At 42.2% G+C, this 27,240-nt stretch overlaps 1 protein-coding gene across 1 annotated transcript in view; it reads left to right on the top strand.

Moving 5' to 3' along the window:
- The window catches only part of EXOC4 (exocyst complex component 4), a 360,306-nt gene that overhangs the window by 3,659 nt on the left and 329,407 nt on the right, over positions 1–27,240 (top strand). Inside the window, 2 exon segments of the mRNA XM_033162287.1 lie at positions 18,118–18,307; positions 25,522–25,716. Of these exon segments, the coding sequence (XP_033018178.1) occupies positions 18,118–18,307; positions 25,522–25,716 (385 nt within the window).

Below are 27,240 nucleotides of genomic sequence, written 5' to 3'. Positions count from 1 at the left end.
TCTTCTGGTCATATTCGTATATGGGTCTGTCAGGTTTTCTTTCATCTATTTCTTTAGGCCCAGATTCAACTAAATAGGTGCGTTAGCGGAAGCCAGTCCAACAAGTCCCACAAATGTAACTCGCCATTTCCCGCTTTTCTCTTCCTGTGCACTCCCCCTACAAATTGGCTTTGGGAGGGGGTCAGGAGAACCCCTAGGACAGAGTGTAGGAGGAGAGTAGATATTGTTCCATCTGGCAAGCAGAAATGCTTGCGCTGTTGAATCCCACCCTCAATTACATTTATGAATCACTATGAAATATCCAGAAGCAATTTAATAAAACCATCAACAATAAAAACATATATAAAACAATTTCATATATATAAAAACAATTTCATATCCAATACAGTTGTTGATGGAATAAAATGGTCCTCTTTGAGGGAAGCTGATATTAGTTGATTTCATCTGTGCTGCCTACGTCTTGTGAGTAGGCTGGTTGGAACCTTCCCACACTGTTGCTTTCTGAAATCAGCCTTTCCCAAATTTTGTTTTCTAATTTGTTGTCCCTGCCCACTTTTGGAGTATTGTAAGTTTCCATCTGGGGGGGACGCGGGTGGCACTGTGGTCTAAACCACTGAGCCTAGGGCTTGCTGATTGGAAGGTTGGCAGTTCGAATCCCCGCGACGGGGTGAGCTCCCGTTGCTCTGTCCCAGCTCTTGCCAACCTAGCAGTTTGAAAGAACGTCAAAGTGCAAGTAGATAAATAGGTACAGTGGTACCCCGTGTTATGTACGCGCTCCGTTCCGGGTCGCGCCACGTAACCCGGGCGTACTTAACACAAATGAACAAAAAAGAAAAAAGAAAAAACCCAGAAGTTCTTGGGTTTTTGCGCATGTGCGAAGTGTGCAGAATGCTTCTGCGCACACCCACACGTCGCGTGTGTTCCGCGTAGTACTTGTGGATCATGGAGGTGTGTAACCCAAACATATGCAACATGGAGCGTACGCAACACGAGGTATGACTGTACAGCTCTGGCGGGAAGGTAAACGGCTTTTCCGTGCACTGCTCTGGTTTTGCCAGAAGCGGCTTAGTCATGCTGGCCACATGAGCCAGAAAAACTGCGGACAAACGTCGGCTCCCTCGGCCAGTAAAGCGAGATGAGCGCCGCAACCCCAGAATTGTTCGTGGCTGGACTTAACTGTCAGGGGTCCTTTACCTTTACCTTTTTAACTTTCCATCTGCACCATGTTGCTGTTGTGTTCACATTCCTTTCTAAAATACGGGTTGATAGTATGGCACTTATGATCACATACTTGGTTGGAATAAATTCATGTGTCAGCCTATATTTATGCAGAATCTCTTAGTTATGAATGGGGGTGGATTGGTGTAACTTTTTTTTTGCACCTGTGAAGTTTCTCTCTGTTTAATTTTGCAATGCAGTAAAGTGGGAATCTTAAACTGATGTGGATAGGGTCCCCCTCCCCCACAACACCTCCAAAATCATATCCCAGAGAGTTAAGAGGATCACCCACTCTCTGGAGCTTTTTTATAGGGTAGGTGGGGATCTGGAGAAGCAGGACATAAAAAGGAAGCTCCACTATGTGTCTGTTGTGTAAACGGAGCTGCAGCGGTTGGATATATTCCTGTGCCTCCACAAGATGATCTCACCTGAACTACCTTTAATCAGTGAGACCATACAATTGAAAAAACATTCCTGGGGTGAACGCTTTATTCTGCAATAACTTTGTACAGTGGTACCTCGACTTATGAATTTAATCCGTTCCGAATGCACATTCGTAGGTCGAAAAATTCATAAGTTGAAAAAAGCGATTTCCCCATAGGAATGCATTGGAAACGAAAAATTCGGAAAAATTTGTATGTCGAGTAAACCGCATCTAAAATTCGTAAGTCACATTTATTTATTACTTTTACACAAGCCCTTTTTTCCAAGGAGACCAGGGTGCTGCTTTTAGTTACCTTGTTTTATTCTTACAGTAATGGTCAGATGGTGATTTCTGAACTGCATAAATGGACAAATTACCTTGTATTTTGCCAACCCCTGAATGTGGGGTTGAGAGACCTAATCTAAGATAGTTCATTTCTGTAGCTTGGGTTGTAAATGTAAGTTAGAAGATTATACAACAGAGCTGTTAATGAAAACTGATCTCATGAGTTCTGACATTTAGGATACAAAAGAAATCGATTGAAATAGTTCTTGTGTGGGCACTGAAAGCTTGCTCCTGCCGTGTTTGCTATCAAGGCATTGCAGTGCTGAGCTACAATATGAGGTTTTGAAAGTAAAACTGACTGGAAATGAAAGGTGACCTATTAATTTTATTGTCCAAGCTGACTGCAAAAAGTAAATGGCACAAAGGAAATTAAAGTGGATGCTCTTTTAGCAGGAGCTTGGTTTTTTTTTTTTTTTAAAAAAAAGAAAGACTGTTCTGAATAGGCACCATTTTTTCCTTCCTATTCTGAAATTCTGAAAAAAGGATGTTCTTAATCATGATTGGATTTCTGGTGGAGTTGAATGAATTTATTTGCTGCTGAGGGGCTCAGTGAAATCGAGCATATTCTGGAGGCTTGAGGATGACATATCTTTTGCTAAAATTTACTGCAAATTGGATTCATAGATGTGGCTAGACTGCTGATGAGGCAACCAGCCAAGCAACATACAACACCTCTGGTCTAAAACATCTGCACTGGCTGCCCATATGCTACTGCATCTTGGGCCCTGGGTACCTTATGTACCCTGAGCCCTTATATCCCACCTTGATCGCAGAGATGATCCGGAGGAGTGCTATTAGTTGTCATCAGTGTTATAGAGGCTTGACTGGTCTCAACTAGAAGTTAGGCGTTTGGTGTGGGAAACTGTTCCAGCAGTGATTCGTCACATATCCTCACTTTTGACTTTCAGGCATCTCTTGACCTTTTTATGCCAGCAGGCCTTTGCAGTTGTTTAATATTTAATTTATTGATTAACCAGTCACTTTAATTAGTATTTGCATTATTTTTAATGGTGTTTTTATTGTTACACTCTACCCTAGTATTTTATGATATGACGGTATAGAAATAGCTAGTAGCTAAATGAATGAATGAATGAATGATGCCACTGCTTCTTCAAATAGGCCCATTACTTTTTACTTTATCGCCTAGCATTTCATTCGGGAAAACAACTAATGACTTTTTTTGGAAACAATAATGGGGTATTTTCCGCAGCTGAGATTTTAAAGTCAGAAGTGTCTCCTGCTTTTTGGTCCAAGGGCTACATGCATCCATCTCCAGCTCCCCTGGGATCTCATTCCAATCCATAATCCTTTGTGCATGCAGGCACTCACAGCAGCACATCACCTCCCATAGCTGATCTGTACAGATCAGCTGAGGAGGGGGTTATTGTCCCACTCCACTAATTAAATAATCAACTTGATCTGTATCCCTACTGGGGTGCTGGGTTGGCAGAGAGGTGTACTTATTTATTTATTTCTACTACCAAAATTGGTGGGGGCTGGGGAGGACAGAAAAAATTGCTTGGAGGGATCAGCTCAGCTCCTGCTTTAAATTATTTCAGATAATAATGCAGGCCCCTTTTTTAGTGGACAGAACTTCTGAATAGACAGAGATTCTTGCAGATGTGCCATTTGTCAAGTCCCAAGGAAGATATAGTCATGCTACTCTTAAAAAAAATAGCAAGTGTGACAGAAGTAGGGGGGGAAAGAAAGTCAGCTCACTTCAACAATAAGAATAATCCATCAAAAAGATAAATAATCCATCAAACATAATGTAAACAAGGGACGTGTGTGGCGCTGTGGTCTAAACCACTGAGCCGCTTAGGCTTGCCGATCGGAAGGTCGGCGGTTTGAATCCCCACGACGGGGGAGCTCCTGTTGCTTGGTCCCAGCTCCTGCCAACCTATCTGTTCGAAAGCACGCCAAAGTGCAAGTAGATAAATAGGTACCGCTCCAGTGGGAAGGTAAACAGCGTTTCTGTGTGCTGCTCTGGTTTTGCCAGAAGCGGCTTAGTCATGCTGGCCACATGACGTGGAAAAACTGTCTGCGGAGTGGACAAACGGTGGCTCCCTCGGCCAGTAAAGCAAGATGAGCACCGCAACCCCAGAGTCGTTCGCGACTGGACTTCACTGTCAGGGGTCCTTTACCTTTACCTTTACCTTTACCTAATGTAAACATATATATTGCCATAAGCTCTCCCATAAGTCCAAATAGGAAATTGGCAATGCATTCAAATAAAATCAGGTAAAATCTTCAGACTATTGAGGAATGGATAGTGGGTGTTTGTCTTTCCAACCTTGAAGTATACCGTATATAGATCTCTTTGCAGCAATAAAAACTTGCAGGATCCATTTTTGTTGTCCATCTGTTAGTCCCCTCATCACAAGAATCCACAAATATCAAAGTTAATATGGACAACAATTTCTGACCAAACGAGCAACACCAGAGGACATACCCACCTCATAAGCCTCTTCATGTCACTCTTAGTGGATGCTATACTACTTAAACATCTTGCCATCCTATGTGCCTTGAGATGGTTTAACACTCTGGTAAGCAAAAAAGGCTCAGGAAAGAGGTGTGTCTCTTCTTACCCAGAGTCAGCTTTGGAGAAGAACTGAGACAGGTGTCCCCCCTCCCCCCCATCTTTCTGCAGAGAAGAAAGACTTCTTCTCTTTGCCCAGTCCTTCAGTAGGCACGGAGGGTTTGATTGGAAGGCTGCCTTAGGCTGCCGTGGGTCTAGTGCCTTTATTTTGCCCAGCTGTCTAGATCCCTCATTCTGTGTCACTTGCAAAACTAATGTATGGGGAAATAGAAAATCATAGACCTCCTGTCTTTGAAGTGTTGCCATGAATTAGAAAAAAATGCATCTTGGCAGATCCTGAAGTTGAGGCTCCAATACTTTGGCCACCTCATGAGAAGAGAAGACTCCCTGGAAAAGACCCTGATGTTGGGAAAGATGGAGGGCACAAGGAGAAGTGGACGACAGAGGATGAAATGGTTGGACAGTGTTCTCGAAGCGACTGGCATGAGTTTGGCAAAACTGCGGGAGGCAGTGAAGGATAGGGGTGCCTGGTGTGCTCTGGTCCATGGGGTCCATGGGGTCACAAAGAGTCGGACACGACTGAATGACTAAACAGCAACAAAGTGAATAATCCACTGACCATTTCTTAGGTATCTGTTAAAGTATCAACATTTCTTCAGGGATTTTTTAATGCACCAATTTACAGTGAAATAAAATTGTGCTAGGTATAGTTTTAAAAGCATGGTTGACAACTACCTAATGGATGTAAAAATTCTAAAGGCCATAATTGTAGCTGCTGTCTAAAAACCTCTTGGTGGACTGAATGTTTGAGATGCAACTTGATCTGTATTTGTATCTTTAAAATGTAGTGTACTGGGTGGAGAAATCTAGCCAACTGGTGAAGGACGAACTGGACAATATTGTCTTCTAGAGGGATATGTTTATGTGCTTCTATTGATTTCTTTCTCTCCCCTCCACCTCCTCCTAACCTTTTGTTTTGCCCATACTTGGTTGGAACGGCTTTTGTATTCTGAAACAAGCTATCTGGCATTTAGCAAATGCTATATCTAGGTGAGAGCTTGTCAGAATTTTTTTAATTGGTGAATGTATCTGCCTTTATTTATTGTTAGGATTTTTGTTATCTAGTTCAGGCTGCAGCCCTATGCACGCTTACTTGGAAGTAAGCCTCACTGAACACAGTGGGACTTCTGAAAAAACTTGCATAACGCTGGACTCGTAAGGATTGCTTTAAAAATGACAACCCCACCAACCTTTTATCTTAAAGGCCTTCTTTAATTGGGAAAACAAAGTTTGGTTGTTACGTAATGAGACTGTTTTTGTCATTGGGACACACTCTGAATGTCAGGAAGGATTATCTGGTTTTTGTATGTGGTTATGCTTTGTTTCTTCAATAAAGTTCGAATTTCAGAAAGAAAATAGTTTGTAGTTTATTAAATTTGTGAGGTCCATGCCTTTACACAAAATACCATAAAACATTATTAAAAAGATAAACAATAAAATTATAAAAATAAGCTAAAATTCATGCCATGCTGTCCCAGCAAAGGAAACTACCCAAAAACCCCCACCATTCAGGAAAGAAGATACAGCAACAGGTTAGGAGAGCAATGGGAGGGACCTCACCATTTCATCCAAGAACCATACCCTAGTTTTCATAGCCTTCACCACAAAGACCGCTACCACGTGAGAAATCCGTGGATCAGCGTCCACCAGCAAAAACTTTACTTGGTCCTCAGAGTTGACTATTGACTATTGATGTTGTATTGTCCCATCTATTCGGCCTTCAGGGATGCGATGTTACAAACTATTCCCAAATCAAGCAATAGAAAGAAAATAGGGAAATAGTATAGAAAGGTATCCATTAATACTGAAATGCACACGAGAGCAAATCCTGTTGAACTAATTTGGACTTACTAGTAAGTAATGAGCGAGTTTATATGTGTGTGTGTGTGTGTAAATACTGAAGGAGAAGGTAGTCATAGCTTACAAATACTGATGGATGTTCTTATAGGATAGTGAAAGTAGTACAGTAGAGGCCCAGTTCACTAGGCTAAACCATGGCTGAGCATGAATGCATGAGTATGCAGGGATGCACAGGAAAAAATGCAGCTTCTTTGTTCCTCCTTCATTTCTGCTGCCACCTCACTACCCCACACTAAGCCATTGTTTGGCTTACTGTTGTATCTGAAGCTGGGCTGATAGTTTGTCTTGCTCTAGAAAAAGCATGAGCCATAACCCAGGCTTGTTCTTGGCTTACCAGTTACCACTTGAGGTTAGTCTGTGGGAGATAAACCATGCATCCAGGTTGGGACCTAACACTTAAGCTACATACACTATGACTTAGCTCTTGGTGACAGCAGCAGGAGCAGAAGAATAAGGCAGCCATGTCCCCCCCCCCCCACCCAGTGAGTGCTCACGTGTTCATACTTAGCCTTGGTTTAGTTTAGCATAACGTCTGAAACAGCCCAGTTTCATGTTAAGAGCGTTTTCGGGTTACAAACGGACCTCCGGAACAGATTACCGGTAAGTTCGTAACCGGAGGTACCACTGTAATACAATTCAAGTGTTCTGTGTACCTCATCTTAATTTGGATAGCAGTCATGTCTTATCATTCCAATATTGTTGGGGGTAAGGATAGGTTGGAAGCTGAGGCTGAAGGAAGCGGCATTTTCCTGAGGTACCTTGTTGAGTATGTGGTTAAGCTGGGTTTGCTTTGCTCAGAGGAGCAAACAAGCATAGTTAGTGCCTTATAATAGAACTAAAAATTCAAGTCCATCTCTACTGACGAATCAGCTTCTCCCATTGAGCCTGATGCAACGAACTGAGAGCTTCCTAGTTTGGCAGTGTGATAACAATTGACAGCACAGCTGTATCACAAATTCCACTGAGGGAAGGATTTTAGTTGTGTCTGGGCACTTGTCAGTTCTTGCTGTTGATATCCCTGGTTCCCACAGTCCATCTCTATTAACAGGTACAAACTGATATACCTTCCAGCAAATGGCTGGTTCCCCAGGTGCATATTTTATCTCCCATATATTTTAATCTGTAGCCTTTTCAGCTCCCCCTTTTTGTTCCACATGCCCTGCTTTCTAAATAGGTGTGCTCAGCGAAATTGAAGAAATAATGAGATAATGTGTTATGCATTTTAGGTTAAATCACTAAATATCCCTATTTCATTTATCTTGAGTATATTTCAGCTTATCCCCCCGCCAATTTGTGTAATTGCTTCAATGGGATTTCAGAATGTATTATCAGATATCTATTTTGAGGTTAAGTACTGCCAGAAGCTGTAGATAATTTCATATGGGAGTTGTCCTTAAAAATAACTTTTCAATTATAACATTCAAATAAGATTTCTTACATTCTGAAAGCAGTGAACATACACATCTCTGGACACTTACTAGAATATATTCCATGTCCAAACATGGGATTTACATAATGTTTATTTATTGTTTATTTGAGAATGCTTAAATTACCAAAGTTTCTATCTAAGCAGTGTACATAAAAATTAAAAAGCACGCAGTGGAAAACTTGTGGCGATGCTACTCTTTTTGGATAAAAACCAGTGGCTGTTGTCAGTGATGACTGGTTATCAAATGCACTTTTATTGTTTAGGGTTGACAGAGTGAAATGCAGCCCTGCTCCCTAGACATATATAAGCTGAGATAAAGATTTTGGAAGGCTTGTTGAAAGAGGAGTGTCTTTTTCAGAAGCCAAAGACAATAGAGAAGAAACAGAGTTTTCCTAGTTTTCCTTTCTATTCAATTCACTTCACACATTCTCATCCAGCACAGCTTTAGCATAGTGAATGTGCTATGGTATGTAACTCCATATGTATGTTTTAATAAATTTCTTTTTTATGGATAAGCTAATTCCTGTCAAAAGGTGTTTCTTCACCCTTTTAAAATGAACGGCTAGATGGGCTTTGAAGGCTCTCTCCCAAGAGAGGCCACCACAGAAAGAATCCTGTTCTGCTTCCTCTTAGATTTTACAGCGTGAATAAATGTTGCCTGAAGTAGACCTTTTTTGGATTATCCCAACAAGCTTATATGTGAAGTGATCCTTAGGACTACCTCATTACACAAAAGCTCCATCTAGTCCACTGTTCTTTATCTCAGTGTTTTTCAACCACTGTTCCGCGGCACACTAGTGTGCCGCGAGATGTTGCCTGGTGTGCCGTGGGAAAAATTGAAAAATTACTTTATATATAGTCAATATAGGCACAGAGTTAATTTTTTTTAACATTTTCTAATGGTGGTGTGCCTCATGATTTTTTTCATGAAACAAGTGTGCCTTTGCCCAAAAAAGGTTGAAAAACACTGCTTTATCTAACAGTTCCATTAGGTTTCCAGTTTTTTTGTGCATGACCGGAGATCCCTGTCAGCGCCAGTATCTGAACTACGTAGTACTATAAATGCTCAGAATTATGTAACAAGGCAAAAAAAAAAAAAGCTCATTCAGATAATATCGAAACATTTGTTCTCCTGTGAGTTCATGTGAAGTTGTTTAGATCTCTGTGCTTCTAATGCAAAAGAAGCAACCCTGTCCATGATGGATCTTTCTGTTCTAGCAAAAAATTGATTTTATGCAGATTAAACTATGAGCCAGAGTTCAGGTAGCGGAGGAAAGAATTTAGCTGTAACTGCTTTGTGAATGGGACAGTCTTGGATAATGAGGAATATTGTTTATGGAATCAGAGACATAGGTACAGTGCCCCTAGCCAAAAATGTATTTTCTCTAATGGCCATCTAACATGGCCAAAGGCATTTGCTGAAACCTTAGGTGTGTCTTTCTGGCAGAATACAGTAGTAAGGTTGGAAAAATACACATTCATGTTTAAAGTTGAACATTAAACCATGGAGCAGATTTAACTTAACAAAACCATGCTATAGCTTGTAGAATAAATATATCTTAGTTGATGTTTACAATTGAACTTTAATGAAACTCTATGGTAAAATATGTGAAAACAAATTAACAAAAAGCCTAAGGAATCATATTCCTCCCCAATTTTCCCATTTAGATGTGGAATGGAAAGGAAAAAAATATGGCACACAAGGACAGATGACATCACATGTATGGCACATGTAGTCGGTCTGAGGATGCTGCTTTTATGTTCTTTGCGTGGTATCTTTCTCCACATGTAATTGTTGTGATGACAATCTTATGGCAGAAGTTAACTTCCAGCATGTGTTTTTTTAGAGTAGAAGGTTGTCAGGGCTGGCGAATTATCAAATTCTTTTCTGATTGATTGCCTAATATTGCAGACTGGTGCAGTAATTATCTGTTGTTCCTCTGTACCACGCAATAGAGTGGAGTCTGTAGATTTTTCTTGTGAGGTCTTAATTCAGTGTTGCTTCTCTCCACTGCTATGAATTGGGGTTGTCAACTGATCAAATGTTTTAGTCGATTAAGTGTCGTGCTTTAACTCATTAATCAAAGTAAATATTGTATTACCTCAATGAAAGTGATATTTCTGAGGACATGCAATGAAGACAGCAGTTGCTTTCAAGTAAATAAAACTGACAAATTGTTTATTCCCAGGAAAATGATTTCAGATGTCTGAATCAATTCTGAGATGTATAAAAATGGTTCAGGGCAGCACTAAACCACCCTTAAAAAACACAACCCAGCCACCTTGTTTCTTGCAACGGGCAGAGCTGCTTCCATGGATTCAGTTCCAGCTCAATTTAAAGTTCATTGTGAGTGCTGGTTTAGCCAGGCAGTCTTTGTGAGTTTTGTTCAAGAAATGATCTAACCAGACAGTGCTAGATCTACAGATTTTGCCATGGGACAGTTGTCTGCGCTGCTGTCCCCACTGTCCCTAATTATGAACTCACGATAAGGGCTGCTGTCCCCAATTCAATAAATATGATTAATTGTATTAAAGCTGGCTTTTCAGCTATGCAGGATACACACACACACACATAGAATCATATAATTGTAGAGTTGGAAGGGAACCCAAGAGTCTTATAGTCACCTGCAATGAAGGAATCACAGCTAAATATTCCCTGACCACTCAACCTCTGTTTAAAAACCTCCAATGAAGGATAGTCCACCGCCTTCAGAGGTAGTCCACAATAAAACATGCCATTCTAAACTAATAAAGGTGACCAAAAAGAAAATTAGAGGCTAACCAAGAAAAATATCATGGTGGTTTTTTTTTTAAAGTGCTGCCCACTTCCTTTGGGAGTCCCTCCATATTCTTCCCTTCTCAGCTTCCTGAGTGTGGTGATGGTATCATTCCCTGCCAGCAGCCCTACTCCTTAGCCCAATGGGATTGGCTGACTTACTCCCAAGTAAGGAGTAAGGGCAGCAAGACACCTCCTCCTACAGCAGAGACCCACCCAAGGGCACCCTTCCCCATATACTTAATTGGGTCTGGGAGTCCATGGAGCCTGCCCAGGGAGAGGTGTGGACTCCACCAGTGCAATTGAGTATGCTTCGGAGCGCTCCTTTCTGCCCGATTTGCAGTACATCCCTCCCTCTCTCCTTTTAGTGGCTACAGCTACACCGTTGAGGCAGGATGTGTGGGGGCAGTGTGCTTGCAGCAGAGAAGAAGAAGAAGAAGAGTTTGGATTTGATACCCCGCTTTATCACTACCCGGAGCCTCAAAGCGGCTAACGTTCCCCTTTCCCTTCCTCCCCCACAACAAACACTCTGTGAGGTGAGTGGGGCTGAGAGACTTCAGAGAAGTGTGACTAGCTCAAGGTCACCCAGCAGCTGCATGTGAAGGAGCGGAGACGCGAACCCGGTTCACCAGATTACAAGTCCACCGCTCTTAACCACTACACCACACTGGGGAGCCCGACTAGGATCTCACTGTACCCTCCTATCTTTTCTTCCTAGGACCCCTCATCTGCCCTGCCTGCCTTCCACAGGGCTGTGCAGAGGGGGCTTCCAAGGACAAGAGGGTCCCTCAGAGGCTCTTATGCTTGCTTCACTAGAAGAGCAGGGGAGGGCAGTTTTACTGCCCCCTCTAAACTTCAACCTGGAGCACATGCCTCTTTTCGCCTCTGCTAGATCCAGACCTGTAATCAGCCCCTAGTAGCTTGAAATTCTTAGAGGAGTTAAAATTCTTAGAAGCCAATATTAGACTTTTTTTTTTTTAAGTGCCTGTCACATAAAGTATCAAACATTTTGCTTCTAAATTGATAGGCACCCAACCACCTGAGCTGGTTTTTAGAAGGGAGTGATTGCTCTCTATGGAAATGCTGCTTCAGTACATTTACCCACATTTGTTATTTTAGGTGAATCTTGTTGTCACTAGTATTTTCTGACATGGCAAAAAGCAGCAATGGAGAGTGAGGAATCATTTTTGTCGTTTGCAACTCCCCTCTATTTGCATGAAGCACATAAGGCACATAACCTGGATCTCACCCATTCCTCCTTGATCTTACTTGGTAGCTGAAACCTAGAGACATCTTGTCCTGCCTTTTCAGCTTCTTGTCGATTTCTTGGCCTTTAACAAATTAGCCCAAATGAAAGGTACACACTTTAATGCCTTTAAAAAACAAAACAAAAACCTCAACCTTCTATTTCTTTGTTGCTACTCAGCCTGGATGAGTAGCCAAGTGGCAAATTGCATGGCTGTTTGCATGTTCTCTTACACTCCCATTAAAAGTAACTTTGTGTTTTAAAAACATTGCATCTTATTGCAGTTCTTGAGTTGGCAGGCTTGTCCCCCTTCATTTATAAATGCATATATCCATTTTTCACAAAAAGGTTTCACAGAAGAATACAATAAAATCACAATAGTGCAGCCGAAATAAACATTTAAAACATAGGGTTGTATCTAGCTAAATTCTGCTTGTAGGCCCATTGAAATTAATGGACCCAAGTTTAGTCATTCTCGTTAATGCCAGTGGGTCTACTCTGACTAGTTCTGGATGCAACCCAAATAGATTATCCAGTCTATGCAATGGCAAAACAAGAGGTATTGTTGAGAATACCTTGAAATATTTTTAATGTATTTTAATATTTGTTGGAAGCCGCCCAGAGTGGCTTGGGGGACCTAGCCAGATGGGCGGGGTACAAATAATAATAATAATAATAATAATAATAATAATAATCTTTAAAGATTAAGCATAATTAATGCTTGCCTAAATAGAAAGGACTTAAATGCCTGCCTGAATGGAGCAAGGTCCTAGATTTAGATAATGTACTAGCAGGGCATTGGAACGCGGGTGGCGCTGTGGTCTAAACCACTGAGCCTAGGGCTTGCCGATCGGCTATTCGAATCCCCACGACAGTGTGAGCTCCTGTTGTTCGGTCCCAGCTCCTGCCCACCTAGCAGTTCGAAAGCACATCGAAGTGCATGTAGATAAATAGGTACCGCTCCGGTGGGAAGGTAAACGGTATTTCTGTGCGCTGCTCTGGTTCGCCAGAAGTGGCTTAGTCATGCTGGCCACATGACCCGGACACTGTCTGTGGACAAACACCGGCTCCTTCAGCCTATAGAGCGAGATGAGCGCCGCACCCCCAGAGTTCTCCACGACTGGACCTAACGGTCAGGGGTACCTTTACCTTTACCTTTACTAGCAGGGCATTGTACATGACTTGACTTCAGTATGTACCGGTACATGCCAGAGGTAGTTTTAAAACTGAAGGGTGGCAAATAAATGTGTTTCTGAAATATAAGTTCCAGTGCATACAGTTTCAAGATACTATCCTGCTTTGGATGGCATTGCATGGTCAATGTTGTTTTGTCTTTGTGGCCAGATCTAGTCCGAGAGGGGCAGATTTAATATGAACAACACACAGTTAACCTCTCAGAGGAGCTGCAGGAGATGAGGCCTTTTGGAAAATGCGGTGCTGCTGGTTTTGAAAAAGTGACAATTGCTAGAACAATGGGGTTGCTAGTTATCATAAGATAGATTTTTGAGTGATTTGTAGTAGATCTTCAAGATTTTTGACTTACTGTTGTTTAAGAATAGTAACCCCCTCTTTTTTTTTTTAAACAAAAAGCCCTCCCTCTCTTTCTAAATTGAGTTGGCATCCCCTAGCATGGCCTTTCTGGGCCTGTGGGCAGGTTTGCAAACTGGAGAAGCTGTTGTGGACATTGTGCATGCTCTGCACCCTTGCGCACTCATTCCCTGCCCATCAGCAATTACCTAACAGGGGAATCACTGTTGTAAAGAAAGGGTTGCAACCCCTGAAATTACCGGTACTGTTCTCCACCCATGCTGCAGTTGGGCTTGAGAAAACAACAATAGGTATCTTTCAAGCCTAATTTCAGCAGTGTGGGTGGGTGGGAGACAGGACGCTGCAGGTGTCAGGGAATGTGCCCCATGGACTGGAGGGATCATGAAGGTTTGGATGAAAAACCAAGAGTGGATTTTTGTGTGACAGGACTGTCAGCTTAGTTCTGATACTGAAAGCAAATTCCTGGGCTTAATTCTAAGAGAATGGTGCCACCTCTGAACCACTTGCTGGTGAGTTTTTTTGCGGGTTCTAGTACCCCCCCCCCCAGATCCCACAAGCCTGAAGGCTGCTCACCCTTTATCTAGGTAATTAATGCAGTATAGCTTATTATTTTCTGAGTTGTGTGGTTGCCAGCAGATCAAGTTGAAATATACACCAGCTTTTTAATATTTATGTATTTATTATCCTGCCTTCTGTTTGCAGTAGTGTTTTCATAAGTTTGAAAGCAGAAAAGTTTTTTGTTTTGTTTTTTTTGGCTAGGGCAAACACTTCATTTCTCCTCCCCACCTCCTTTGCAAACATTATGTTGACTTTGCTCCAACAAACATTTTAATGGGACCACAGTGAGTGTTCAGATTCCCTTCATTTACTTTTCTGCAATCTCAGCAGGAATGTATGTAGAGTCCTGAGAATATTAAGTATCTCTTGCCTTGCTCTGAAGGAACATAATGTTTGGATCTGCTCAGGCACACCTGGTGACTTTTTCGGAGGCTTTTTGCTAGGCTCTGACTGAAAAGAGCATGGTAACAGTCTGAATGTGAAGAAAAACTTTTGTCATAATAATAATAATAATAGTTCCCAGCTAGATTGAGGGAGGATTTTTATCAATGAGGAGAAGGATAACTATTAATATGGAACAAAATATTTTGGACTAATAAAAATAGAGTCTTGTGAAAAAGGTTCATAGTTTAATGGGAGCATTGGTGGAAATGGGCCCTGGAAGATGCATGCCCCGCATAAGCCATTTCCTCCTCCCATGTAGTCCTTTTTACTGTGGGGTGGGGTGGGGGGATTCCCTTCCTTACAGTTTAAAGCAGGGGTCCCCAAACTAAGGCCCCGGGGTCAGATGCGACCCAATCGCCTTCTAAATCCGGCCTGCGGATGGTCTGGGAATCAGCGTGTTTTTTTAGTAGAATGTGTCCTTTTATTTAAAATGCATCTCTGGGTTATTTGTGGGCCTGCCTGGTGTTTTTACGTGAGTAGAATGTGTGCTTTTATTTAAAATGCATCTCTGGGTTATTTGTGGGGCATAGGAATTCATTCATATTTTTTTTAAAAAAATATAGTCCGGCCCCCCACAAGGTCTGAGGGACAGTGGACCGCCCCCCTGCTGAAAAAGTTTGCTGACCCCTGGTTTAAAGGATTCTATGGAGAGAAGAACTGGGCTTGAGTCCCATTGCTCAAACTGCACACTTCTCAGTTCAAGAAAAGAGGCTGCAACAATGCAGTTGTTACCTCTGCCTGATCCAAGTCTTTCCCCAGAAGCTTATTGTGTGGCTCTCAGGCTGAGAAAAGCCCTCTGCCTGGTCTATATATTAATGGTGCAAATGAGGAGATGCAGGATGCTGATGACACTTATCAGGAGACCAGAGGCTTCTGACTCACAACTTCCTCCTGCCAAAGAAAAGAGGAAAACATGTGTTTTCATTGTATTCTTTTGGTGACTGTTCTACAGAATAATGACTGGAGGCCTTTCAGCTCCTACATATATTGAAGGCTTCCTCTTCCTTTATAACATATGCTACTATGAAATATTGCTTAAGAGTCAGGAACCTGTTTGAAAGTGTCCTCCCTGTGTAAAAAAATAGGCACCTACAGTAGCTGAATGTTATTGACACTTGTTTCACAGCTTTTTACTTCCGTTTTAAGTCTTGCTAAGACACAAAAGATGATTATCCAGATATGAGTGTCCTCCTTTCATTTGGTCAGCATTTAGTGTCATGAGTTAAGTAGTTGTTGTTGTTGTTGTTCAGTCATTCAGTCGTGTCCGACTCTTCGTGACCCCATGGACCAGAGCACGCCAGGCACGCCTATCCTTCACTGCCTCTCGTAGTTTGGCCAAACTCATGTTAGTAGCTTCGAGGACACTGTCCAACCATCTCATCCTCTGTCGTCCCCTTCTCCTTGTGCCCTCCATGTTTCCCAAGTAGTTATTAAGTGTTTGTTATTTTCTGGTTATTGTTAATGTTCTAAGTTCTCTGATCAGTGCTGTGAGGTTTCTGTAGTGGTTTCTCATGAGTAAACATGCTGGACTCTGGTCTGTCCGTTTACAGGTTTATTGTGCAAGTATTTACAGTGCAGAGCTCAAAGGTTCATGTCCATCTTAGTCACTCTCAGATTCCGGAAGTGGCGCTTTTCTGGAGCGCCCCCCAGCAAAGGAACTTGTGCACCCCCAGTCTCCTTCTTCCCTCCTTGCATTTCACCCCTCTACATAAGTGGTGCGACGGAAACGTCCTTGCTCCCTCCTTGCTAGTCTGGCTGGGTGAGTGTCTGGGCTCTGGAACATCCCCCAGCCCTCTCCCCTCCAGGCTTCCCTCCTGCCTTTCATTCCCGCAGGATGCTGCCCTGCTCTCCTCACGGTGCTGGGGCTCTGTGTCATTGACAGCCCCTGCACCACCCCGCTGGTCTCTGACAGTTCCCTGACAATTGCTTTCTTATGAATGTGATAGGTCCAAAGCCATCACTTTGGAAGAGAGGCTTGTGCACTTGAGTATTTCTGATTTGGGACTTATTATTAAGAAGGTCTTGCATTCTGCTCCCACTGTTCTTCTTCCCAGTGTCTGTACTGAAAGCTTTTGGGCACACTTGAGAAATAATTTCCTTCTTGTTTTCTCAACCATATAATTATTATAGGCCTATTTCCATTTATTCTTCTGCAGGTACTGTTACTTCCAAAAAAAGGACTTATTATTTCACTGTAATTCATTCTCGCTTTCTCCTGTGCTTCTTCACTGTGTCAGAGGTGAAATCTACACACATATAAAAAATGTTGTGAAAATGCTTTTTAAAAAATGTTTTGAAAAATATATTGAATTTGCCATAGCTCAGTTTCGCCATCTAGTGTCACATTTGTATATTGTACTTTACAACACATTTAAAATGTTTTATTTGCAGCTGTATAGCTGAGTCCCTAGTCTTAGGTGGGCATAGTTTCAGTTGTTTCAACAAATTCAGAATTGAAAGGCAAATTGTACAAGAGTAGAGAGCTATGTTGACCTTCAGTGATTTTCCTTTCAAAACACTTGACCTATTGCTCAAAACTATCTGAGCAGACCTTGAAAAGGAAATAGACAAACACTTTTGCTTCCACACATGGGCTATTGGCAAGTCAGAAAGGTGAGAGCCAGGACTGTTCTGACATTCTATTAAAAATAGTGGGATAAAATTCTAGCTGTTTGGAATAGTTGAGACCTGCTGCCACTGCTAGTTCCAAGAGTTCAGGATCATAGTGAACTTTGGGGAGGGGAAAAATCATTATAGAGGTTTTAAAGTAACGAGAGTCAATTTTGGGGGGAAAAAACAACCAGTACAAGAGTCACTTAGGCACTTTGTACAGTTGTTGTTCAGTCATTCAGTTGTGTCCGACTCTTCGTATGTTGTTACATACGGTCAGTACCATGTAGGCAGCAAAAACCTTCTGCTGTCTAGTCTTGTGACAAAATAAATATGCTGCCTATGTTCATTTTTTCTACTCAGAAACTCTTATTTGTTTTGAAAGTTCATGCCTAATAATTAAACTGATAGGGACAGTCTTTAATGGTTTGTAACTATCCTGTATAGTAGCAATGAGACTGTTAGGGAGGAGCAGGCATGTGTGGGCTCTTAGCGTTTGCAATATATTTCCGCATGGCAAGAGAATGTATCTTTTCTTAAAGGCCCCTAAATTTGTCTGATCAGCCCCACTTGCTCCAGAGTGAAAGTCTTTCTGCATGGTTGAATGTAGGGTACAGATTCAGGCTTTCCTTTGTTCTCCCCTTTGTTTTCCCAGGATCTGATTATTATCTGTTGTACAATATGAACTCTTTGCTGGATATTGAGCCTTCCATTTCACATAATAGGGCTAATAAAACCCTGAAATCATGAGACAGAGTAGGATAAGAATGAATACATAAATTATAATAAGATACACACAGGTGATGATGGTGGGAGGTCTTTTCAGATCCGATGAGTGCTGACCTCATTAGTCCTTTCATACAATAGCTAATGAGGATTTTAAAGGACCTCTGGCTTATGCAGTGTGCGATGCTAGTGACAGGTCGTCTGCGTGCAGTTCTGAGATCTGAAAATAATATTCATTGAATTATAAGGAACAATAAAGTAGTGGCAGCTTTCCAGGATGGAGGCCTTCTGTGTTATGAAGCCATTTCTTCTATTTCTTTTCTTCTTTTTTTAGGACTCTGTCCACCAGTGATGATGTTGAGGACAGGGAAAATGAGAAGGGTCGCCTGGAAGAAGCATACGAGAAGTGTGATCATGATTTGGATGAGCTGATTGTTCAGCACTACACTGAGCTTACTACTGCCATCCGCACCTACCAGAGCATCACGGAGCGCATCACCAACTCGCGCAACAAGATTAAGCAGGTGAAGGGCTGTGCAGTGCAAAAGAGAAAATGCTTCATTTCCGCAATATGCATTTGGTTTTTCCCACACAGTGCAAGCCTGGATTTAATTTACTTACTTATTTACCTGCTGTTCTGTTTTTACAATTAACCAGAGTTATATGCACTACAAAAATCATGAAGCACTCCATTAACCATAGTGAAATCAACACCATTCCCTATTCATTTCAGGGGTGAGTCCCAATGCTTTGGTCTGCTTGCTTAAATAGGCTTGTAAAGCCCTAGGTTCACCCACCAGACTGACCAGGCCTACCTTTCCTGGGTCTGATGTTATAAGTTGTCAGGTGCTGGAAAGTTTAAACCATGGGTAAACAGAAGAAGAATTGAGGGCATGCTCTTAAATGTACTCCTGATTCTTCCTGTACATCCCTGGCTTGTGTTTTTATATTGTAAACAGTGATGTGATCTTCAAATGAAAGGTGGTGTTTAAATTTAATTAACGGAAGCAACAGCACATTTCCTTTTCAGCCATGGCTTGAACTCATAAGAAACTGCACCTGCAAAGGAAGAATAGCAAGCACACTTAAGAGTATTCTCCCAATTCTTTTGGTAATGTCATGGTGAATCAGGTGATTGACATGTAGGCAGCTTTTCCCACTTGTCAAGGGTGCCAACAGGAAGAAGCTCAGGATCTGGCCTCCTAGATGGATTCTTTTTTCCAGCACTGCAATAAAGCATCAGGAGCTGCTGAACATTGCTTCATGTGGCAAACTACTGCTTATCTAGGACTGACTGTGCCCAGGCTGGACATTGGCTCTTCCTGGGTGGAAAGGAGTATAAGACTGGTTATTGTCTCAGTGGTGCTTTGCTTGAGTGATAATATCTTGTGTTTTGATCTTACTCTTTGTTCCTCGTCCCTTCCCTGTTCTACTGGTTCTGCTCCCTGTATTGCCCCTTGATCCTGACTCTTGGCTTTTGTGGGTGTGGGCTGGTGGTGGAGGAGAAGCCAGAGAGCAGGAATTTCTTCCACCCACTCGAGGAACGTTTTGTCGCAGTGTGAAAATTTACACTCAGAAAACCAAACTAAAACTCAGCTCTAGAGTCAATAGCAGGTCCAGTCCTTGAATAGAAACCCCAACAACAGCCTTTAGGGAGCAGAAAAGGCTTCTTGAACTTTTTTTTTTACTTGGCAACAGAAACTAGTTAGGGCCGACTTTCCTTGGAGTGAATTCCATAAAGTAGGTGCTATGATAGGGAAGGCCCTCCTCACCATGCAAATATTATTTCTGTGCAGAGCCTCTCCAGTGGATAATCACTGAATAAGGAATTTGAACTTCCTCTTTTCTTGCTAGCTGCTTGAAATACTTTGATGGTGTCTGAAGAAATTTTAGCTTGGTTATTGTTTCATAATTCATTTGAATTTAATGGTTAAGAATTATACTGAAAACATCAACATGGAACCGATCTGCACATCACAGGCATGTGTAAAAATCGGGCAGCATTTTCTAAAATAGTGCTTCCTATAGACCAGTGAGCGGTGCTTACGTTGGTTTAAGAGTTGTCAGGTGGACTGTGGTTACTCAGTAGTGTGGGAAAGAGTCCGCACATAGGTTGGAAGTTGCCCATTTCAGTATTACTTTTTGTGTCCTTGGTTGAGCTTTGGGATTCATTAGAGGGAGGGAACCATACCTTGGTGTCAGAGTAGAGTTAGAATGTTCACAGAGGCAAGGGTTAAGTTATGACTCCAACTCGGGGGAGGGGAGGTACAAGCCAGTCCTCACGAGGAGGTTAGAAAAAGAGCGGGGAAAGCCTTTTGAGAGTTGCTGGTCAGGGGAGAAGCAGAGCTCAGAAGGTATCTGAACTGAATGACTCTGTGGAGTGATAGTTGAAGTTAAGAACTATTTATAAATACTGTTTGTGAATTCTTAATAAAAATTATAAAGACCAAGAGACGTTTGTGTGGTAATGTGAAGAGGAATCGACCAGCCCTGACACTTGGTGTGCAAGAACATGTCTTCCATCTTTAAACTTTTGGTTTTATTGCCTAACAATAATTTTAAAAGAGCACAGTTAGCATTGTTTCGGAAAGATCTCTCATTAAGCTCGTTGTCCAGTAGAGACCAACTAAGTTTGTTCTTGGTATAAGCTTTTGTGTGCATGCACACTTCTTCAGATACACTTCAGATACACTTGTGTGAGTATGTGTTTAAGGTAAAAAAGGTAAAGGACCCCGGACAGTTAAGTCCAGTCAAAGACAACTATAGGGTTGCGGCGCTCATCTCACTTTCAGGCTGAGGGAGCCAGTGTTTGTCCACAGACAGCTTTCCAGGTCATGTGGCCAGCATGACTAAACTGCTTCTGGCGCAGTGGAACACCGTGACAGAAACCAGAGTGCACAGAAATGCTGTTTGCCCAAATAGTTCAGGAGGCCTGACTTTTCAGCTCAGGCACATCATCATCCAGCTGTTTAACAACATGGTGGTGGCTTCTAGAATTGTAGAATTACTTCTTCAGCCTCATTAGGGCTTGTGAATAGAAATGTGATACAACCTTGCTAAATAGTGATGGCAATATTTCTTCACTCCTTTCTGGAAGCTAAGGGTGTCTGCATTTACATATATGTGCATCGGTTTCTGTGAACAAGGAATAGGATTGTGAGATTCTGCAGCTGCTTGTGATTCCTGCGGAAAATCAATAAACGTTGCAGAAAGCAGATGGATGGGTATACACAGGTGTGCAGAATGGAGTGAACCCTGTCTGGAAGCATAGGCATGCATGGTAGAGTACCTGAGTAGGTAAAGGCTGGGCTGAGCATATTATGCATATAATGGAATGTCCTGCTTCCCAGGCAGAGAGGAGGGCTCCTTTCAAACTGGCAGTCTGTGAAGAGAAGGGCATCACTCCTCTGGAGACTGTGAATGGCAACCCCTTTGAACTTTCAAATTCATTTAGTATTTTCAAAGAGGAGTGAGGCTAGCCTGATCCCTTCCAAGGGTAGGAGTTCATTTCAGGGATTTATGTACAAAGCTCAGCTCTCTGTGAAGGCAGAGATCAATTACACGAAATTTGAAATAAACCATAGTCCAGGCTTACTCAATACAATTAAGCTCTGCACAGGTCAAAACCAAATGTATAGGCGTAGTGACCTTGAGATACCACCTTAAAATAACCACAGAGGATGAAGGGCCTTTTGGTATTTACTGTTCCTGATTAGATTCAGTCAACATGTATTGAAAGAGCTTTCCTTTAACCTCTTGGAAAGTGACAGTCAGCATACTAGGTCTGATTTCTTTTCCTCTCTCTTTTTTCTTCCTGATTGCCCTGTTAAATTAGCAGTCTTACCGTTTTTGTGTCCCCTGTCTTGCCCTCGCAGATATAAGGTGACAGATTTTATAGACCTGGAGAGACTTCTTCCATCATAATACATACTTGATTCAGACTTTATTTTGTCTGCCTTTGTCCTTGGAGCGATTGGTTTGGGATTGAAAACAACTCTGATACAACTTTTTCTTTCCTTTTGAATTTTCTTAGAATTGTACACTGCTTTATCACCCAAAGGTCATTGAGGCTTATTAATCTTTTCTTACATTATTAATTTACTCATCAGCCTTGAGAGGTAGGTTAGTAATTGTGTGTATGAGAGATAGAGTTTCAAACCATGTTTCTAAGTGCTAAAGGTTGATTCTTTGTTCAAAGCATTCTCTAGTCTAGCGTCTTAAGTTTTAGAACCAGCGTGGGGGGGGGGGAATGATCTGTGAACTGGTTAAATTCAATGCTTTTTTCTGAGGGGATGCAGGTGTACACATACCCCTAAACATTTTGTGAATCTAAGTTTGGCCTCATTGAGGGGAAGTATTTCAATATGAGTAAGAAAATGAGAGTACCCCTAAACATTTTTTTAAAAGCACTGGTTAAATTGTTCAAAATATTGTTGTACTTTACTTTGCAATTATTATAACACCTGGCTTTCTTTTGAACAGAACTCAGCATTTTTTTGCTTAGGGACACGATCCCTCAGATCATCAAGGGCAACATCTGAGAAAGCTTGTGTTCCTATTCAGAATTTTCTCTTACTAGCAACAAGGATGCAAATAGCACAACACTCAGTGGAGACTGGGCTACTGGGGCATAGCTCTCTCAAGAAGAATATCAAGCAATTTAAAAGAAAACATTTTCTCCAAAATCTCACAGCCACAAACTCTTTCCTACTCCACACACATTTGTTAAGAGAACAATGGTGGCTGCTTTTTCCTAGTCCACTTGATATCCTTCCACACTTACCAAAAGGTTGGCCCCCACTGGTTTAAACTTTCTTCCCATAAATGTAGCCACAGTTTGCACACCACTAAAAACATTCATTGCAGTTGTGGAATTGGCACCTGAGTCTTGAGAGCTATGCATAGGCTAAGGTGCGAAACTTTGAAGCCAGATTAGAAGAGAACTTACTCAGCAGCTCTAAGGTTGATCTCTGGACCTATTTTCCCTTTATGTGTTAGTATTGTGTGGGCATTTGGATTTTAGCATTCTGTTACATATATGGGGCTTGTATGATTGGTGCTATAGTAGCATCCAGGGGTAGGGAACCTGTGGTCCTCTGGATGTTGCTGGATCACAAGACCCATCACCCCTGACCATTGGCCATGTTAGCAGAGGTTGATGGGAATTGGAGTCCTACAACATCTAGTGGGAGATTACTCACCCTTGCTGTAAAATCCAGTAGCTGGAATCCAAATAACTACTACGCTCCTCCACATGCAGCTGCTGGGTGACCTTGGGCTAGTCACACTTCTCTGAAGTCTCTCAGCCCCACTCACCTCACAGAGTGTTTGTTGTGGGGGAGGAAGGGAAAGGAGAATGTTAGCCGCTTTGAGACTCCCTAGGGTAGTGATAAAGCGGGATATCAAATCCAAACTCTTCTTCTTCTTCTTGTTCTTCTTCTTCTTCTTCAGGAATGTTGAGTGGAATATGTGACTCTCCCAGCCCCAAGTGCGCTTTAGATAACAGAGTCCTCTGGCTAGCAACAATCTGGCTTTGCATGTTCCTGCAGTGTTAAAAGCAGCTGGCCATGTGATATGGCTCACCTCTTGTGGGTATAAAACTAGTACTGTATAGTAGTTCTCTGAAAGTAGTGTAGTTCTCTGGATCCTGGCCAATGCAAGAGAAAGCTCTGGCCTTTTGTTTTTATTGTTGGCCTTTCCCACAGAAAGCAAGCTACATTTTGCAGGCTTTCGCAGCAGCAGCAGCAGCAGTGTGGAGGTGTACAAGATCAGATTCCCTTAAAACACATTTTTGTGCATAGACATGTCTCCATTTGTGCTTCAACCTGTTTCATTTCCCGCCTACTGATAACAACCCCACTCGGGAGGTGTTGCTTGCCTGTCAGCCACCTGTTAGAGGAGGGGATCTGCATTCTATGCAAGACCAGAAGGGGGAGAACTGAAGTTTCTGAGTTAGAAAGAATTGGCCATAATCCAGCAAAAGTTAGGGAAATCAATTCCATTGCTTGCTGGGCTTAGTACTAATTCTTAGTGAGCTGTGTACATTGTGTTGCTGCTACTTAATTAATTTATAAGAACTCTCTTAAGCAGCACATGCACAACCAACCGTCTTTGCTGTTCACTGCTGTTTGTAAGAAAAAGTGTTTGTACCATGTTGGGGATATACCAGTGTATAGCTGCTGCTTCCAGAAGTCAGTTGTCTGCATCTGTGTTTGGAGAGCAGGAATTTGCAGAGAGATGTCTGGTGTTTATGTGTGTTTTAAATCCTTCCAATGCAAATTTGCTAAAGCATAAGTTTTTTTTAAACTGTTTCATTCAGGTTTTTGTAATTCAGTTATGACCAGAAGCTTGCAGACTCAGGCTAGAAATTGATGTGTAGTTCATCACTTCTGCATCTCTACTCTTTTCTTATTCTGTTTTCTTCGAAGCCTTCCTCTGACCTCATTTTAGAAAGTAACTTTGTTTTTCAGAATGGAAGCTACCTCCATTTTTCTGAAGAACTATCTAGCTAAATTCCTACCCTTCATTTCTTAAAACTTCCTTGGTCCTTGGTCTACTGCCTTCTCAGGTCACTCTGAGCTTCTGTTTTCCTATCCTCCTGCTGCTTCAACTCTCCATTCCATCTAGACTTTGCCTGTTCTGCCTGTCTAGGACTGGAGGAACTTGGACAATGACAACCAAAGGCTGCCCCATCTCTCTGACGTAAGGGCAGCTAAGCCAACCATTGGTTTCACCTTTCTCACCTAATCCATAATCACTGGCAGTTTTTAACCCGTTGCTACCTACCCTGAACCTTCTTGGAATGGCAGGCTATAGATTTGAAAAAAGTATCAGGTGTGTGTGTGTGTGTGTTTTCCTGTTAGTCTAGGTTGCAGCATATCGTGGTCTGGAGTGTGGAGGCTGATGCATAGATAATTCTAATTTGTAGTGGCAAGTCAACCTTGATGGCCTTCATATACTTTACATGTGGGGCCTGAAAAATCATGTTGTAATGTGGAGTACTCACAGCTAGCTTGAACTCTTTCCAGGATATTACATTTCATTCACCCTCTCTCTTGGTTTTCTATAGCGTGGACCACAAACTCAGTCAGTATTCCATGACCAATGGGCATGTTCAGTTACAGGGATGTTTTGGAGGGTCTCCCCCCTGCTTGAGGGCCCACCAATACCTTTTTGTACCTTTGCAAACTTTGGGGTTCCCCCAAGCATGCTCATACCTCCCCCTTGTGCACTTGGTGGTTACTTTAGGGCTATAAAAGGGCTGGACCGTAGAACCAAAATCTCTGTTAACATATATGTTAGTACTGTGATTTGACATGGGTAAAGGTAAAGGTAAAGGGACCCCTGACCATTAGGTCCAGTCGTGTCCGACTCTGGGGTTGCGGCGCTCATCTCGCTCTATAGGCCAAGGGAGGTGGTGTTTGTCCGCAGACAGCTTCTGGGTCATGTGGCCAGCATGACAAAGCCGCTTTCTGGCGAACCAGAGCAGCGCACAGAAACACCGTTTACCTTCCCGCCAGAGCGGTCCCTATTTATCTACTTGCACTTTGATGTGCTTTCGAACTGCTAGGTGGGCAGGAGCTGGGACCGAACAACAGGAGCTCACCCCGTCGCAGGGATTCGAACCGCCGACCTTCTGATTGGCAAGTCCTAGACTCTGTGGTTTAACCCACAGGTAGGCTGGCTCTAACCAGAAGTTTGTTGATTAACTTGAGCTGCTGTGGTGTATTTTTTCCAGGTCAAGGAGAATTTGCTTTCCTGCAAGATGCTTCTGCACTGCAAGCGGGATGAGCTGCGCAAGTTGTGGATTGAAGGCATTGAGCACAAGCACGTCTTGAATTTGCTGGATGAGATTGAGAACATCAAGCAAGTGCCCCAGAAGCTGCAGCAGTGCATGGCTAGCAAGCACTACCTCACGGCCACGGATATGCTGGTAAGAGGTGATAGCTGGTGCTTGACAGACAGCTGTCCGATAAGTGTCTGCTAGATTTGCTATCTGGGTCTGAGTAATTAGATCTGCCATTTACACACCTACTGTATTGTTCTCTCTGCCTGTCTCTTTTACCCTCTTCTGTCACTCACTCCTTTTTTTATCTTCAGTCTATTAACCTCTTTGGTTGCTTTGAAAGCTCTGCTGACTTTGACCCTGTGTCCTTAACCTTGATTCATGCCTTCTCAGCCCTTGGCTGCTGTTTCTGCTTTAAAAAATTCTGTCTCACTTGTGTCCGTATTCCAGGCGTCACTCTAATAGACTATTACAGACTCTTCCATTTTGTTACCTCTCACTTTGCCATAATTGTAATTTCAGAATGACTCTTCTTCTGCAGTTGTAATGATCACATCTGCATTGTCCCTGCACTCTCTCCTGTTGCTTTCCTTGTTTGTCCCAAGATCCTCATTTGAACAGTATTTGCCTTTAACTCAGGATATATTTAGGCAACAGGCTTTCTGTAATTATGTTCCCTCAGTGATATCCTTAATGAGTATGGAAGAAGTCTAGTGTTATTGTAGAAAACTAGATTGTTGTGGTTGATCAGAAATCTGGTGCTTTCCATGGTACATTGAGAAGTAAGCCTTTTATTGATGATCCAGTTCCTCAGTGCTGCAGGTATCCTTGTGAAAAGGGAAAGTAGTAATTTGAGTGCACCACAATTTTTTGCTCCCCTCTTTACTCAATTTGCTCTTCTGTGTTCACATCTCCCGCTTTCACCTTGCGTGATGCTCCCTTCCTCTACTAAATTAACTTACCCTGTCCTCCTAATTTTGGTTTCAAAGCATTCGAAAGAATATGATGCTCAAAGAATTAAACCTCTGCTTATCCCATATGTGTCAGTGCCTTATTAAAGATCATCTATCACTGTTGTTATGTGAATTTAAGTTGCACATGTCTGTTCAAAATTATGGCTGAAGAACTCCCAGTCTCCTGATAGAGAGCAGCCATAGCACTGTCAGCTTTTGACATATCGGGAAGCATCAGATAAATTACTTAATTTTGGGTTCTCCTTTAAAAAAACAGTTTTGATGGTCACTCCATCCATTTCATATTGGAAATACTTTAAAAAATATGCAGCTAATAATGTAATATGTGGCTGCAACTGACACAGATTTTTAGACGTTTCATCATAGTACACTGACCACCAAAAATGACTGACTGAAGTCTTTGTTGAAGGTACCCTTGATGGCAAACCTGTGTAATATGTAAGATGGCCCTGGGTGTTGCAGTGTGATACTTGTGACCAGTCAACAACTGACATCTTCAGTTTACTCATTATTAAATAACACTTTTAATTTCCAAAGTTCCTTTTCAAATGTTGCTGTTTCCCTTCAACTATGAAGCTATGAAGATGTTGTGATACTGCTTAGGTGCAATGCAGATCTTCCACGTTCAAGTCCTGGTCTTAGTCCACAGTCATTAACTATTATGCATTTCGTAGCTATATATCGCCTTACCCCCACA

The sequence above is a fragment of the Lacerta agilis genome, chromosome 10 (assembly GCF_009819535.1).
Source record: "Lacerta agilis isolate rLacAgi1 chromosome 10, rLacAgi1.pri, whole genome shotgun sequence".
NCBI lineage: Eukaryota > Metazoa > Chordata > Lepidosauria > Squamata > Lacertidae > Lacerta > Lacerta agilis.
Note: the sequence above shows the minus strand (reverse complement) of the source record. Positions and strands in the feature narration are given on the sequence as shown.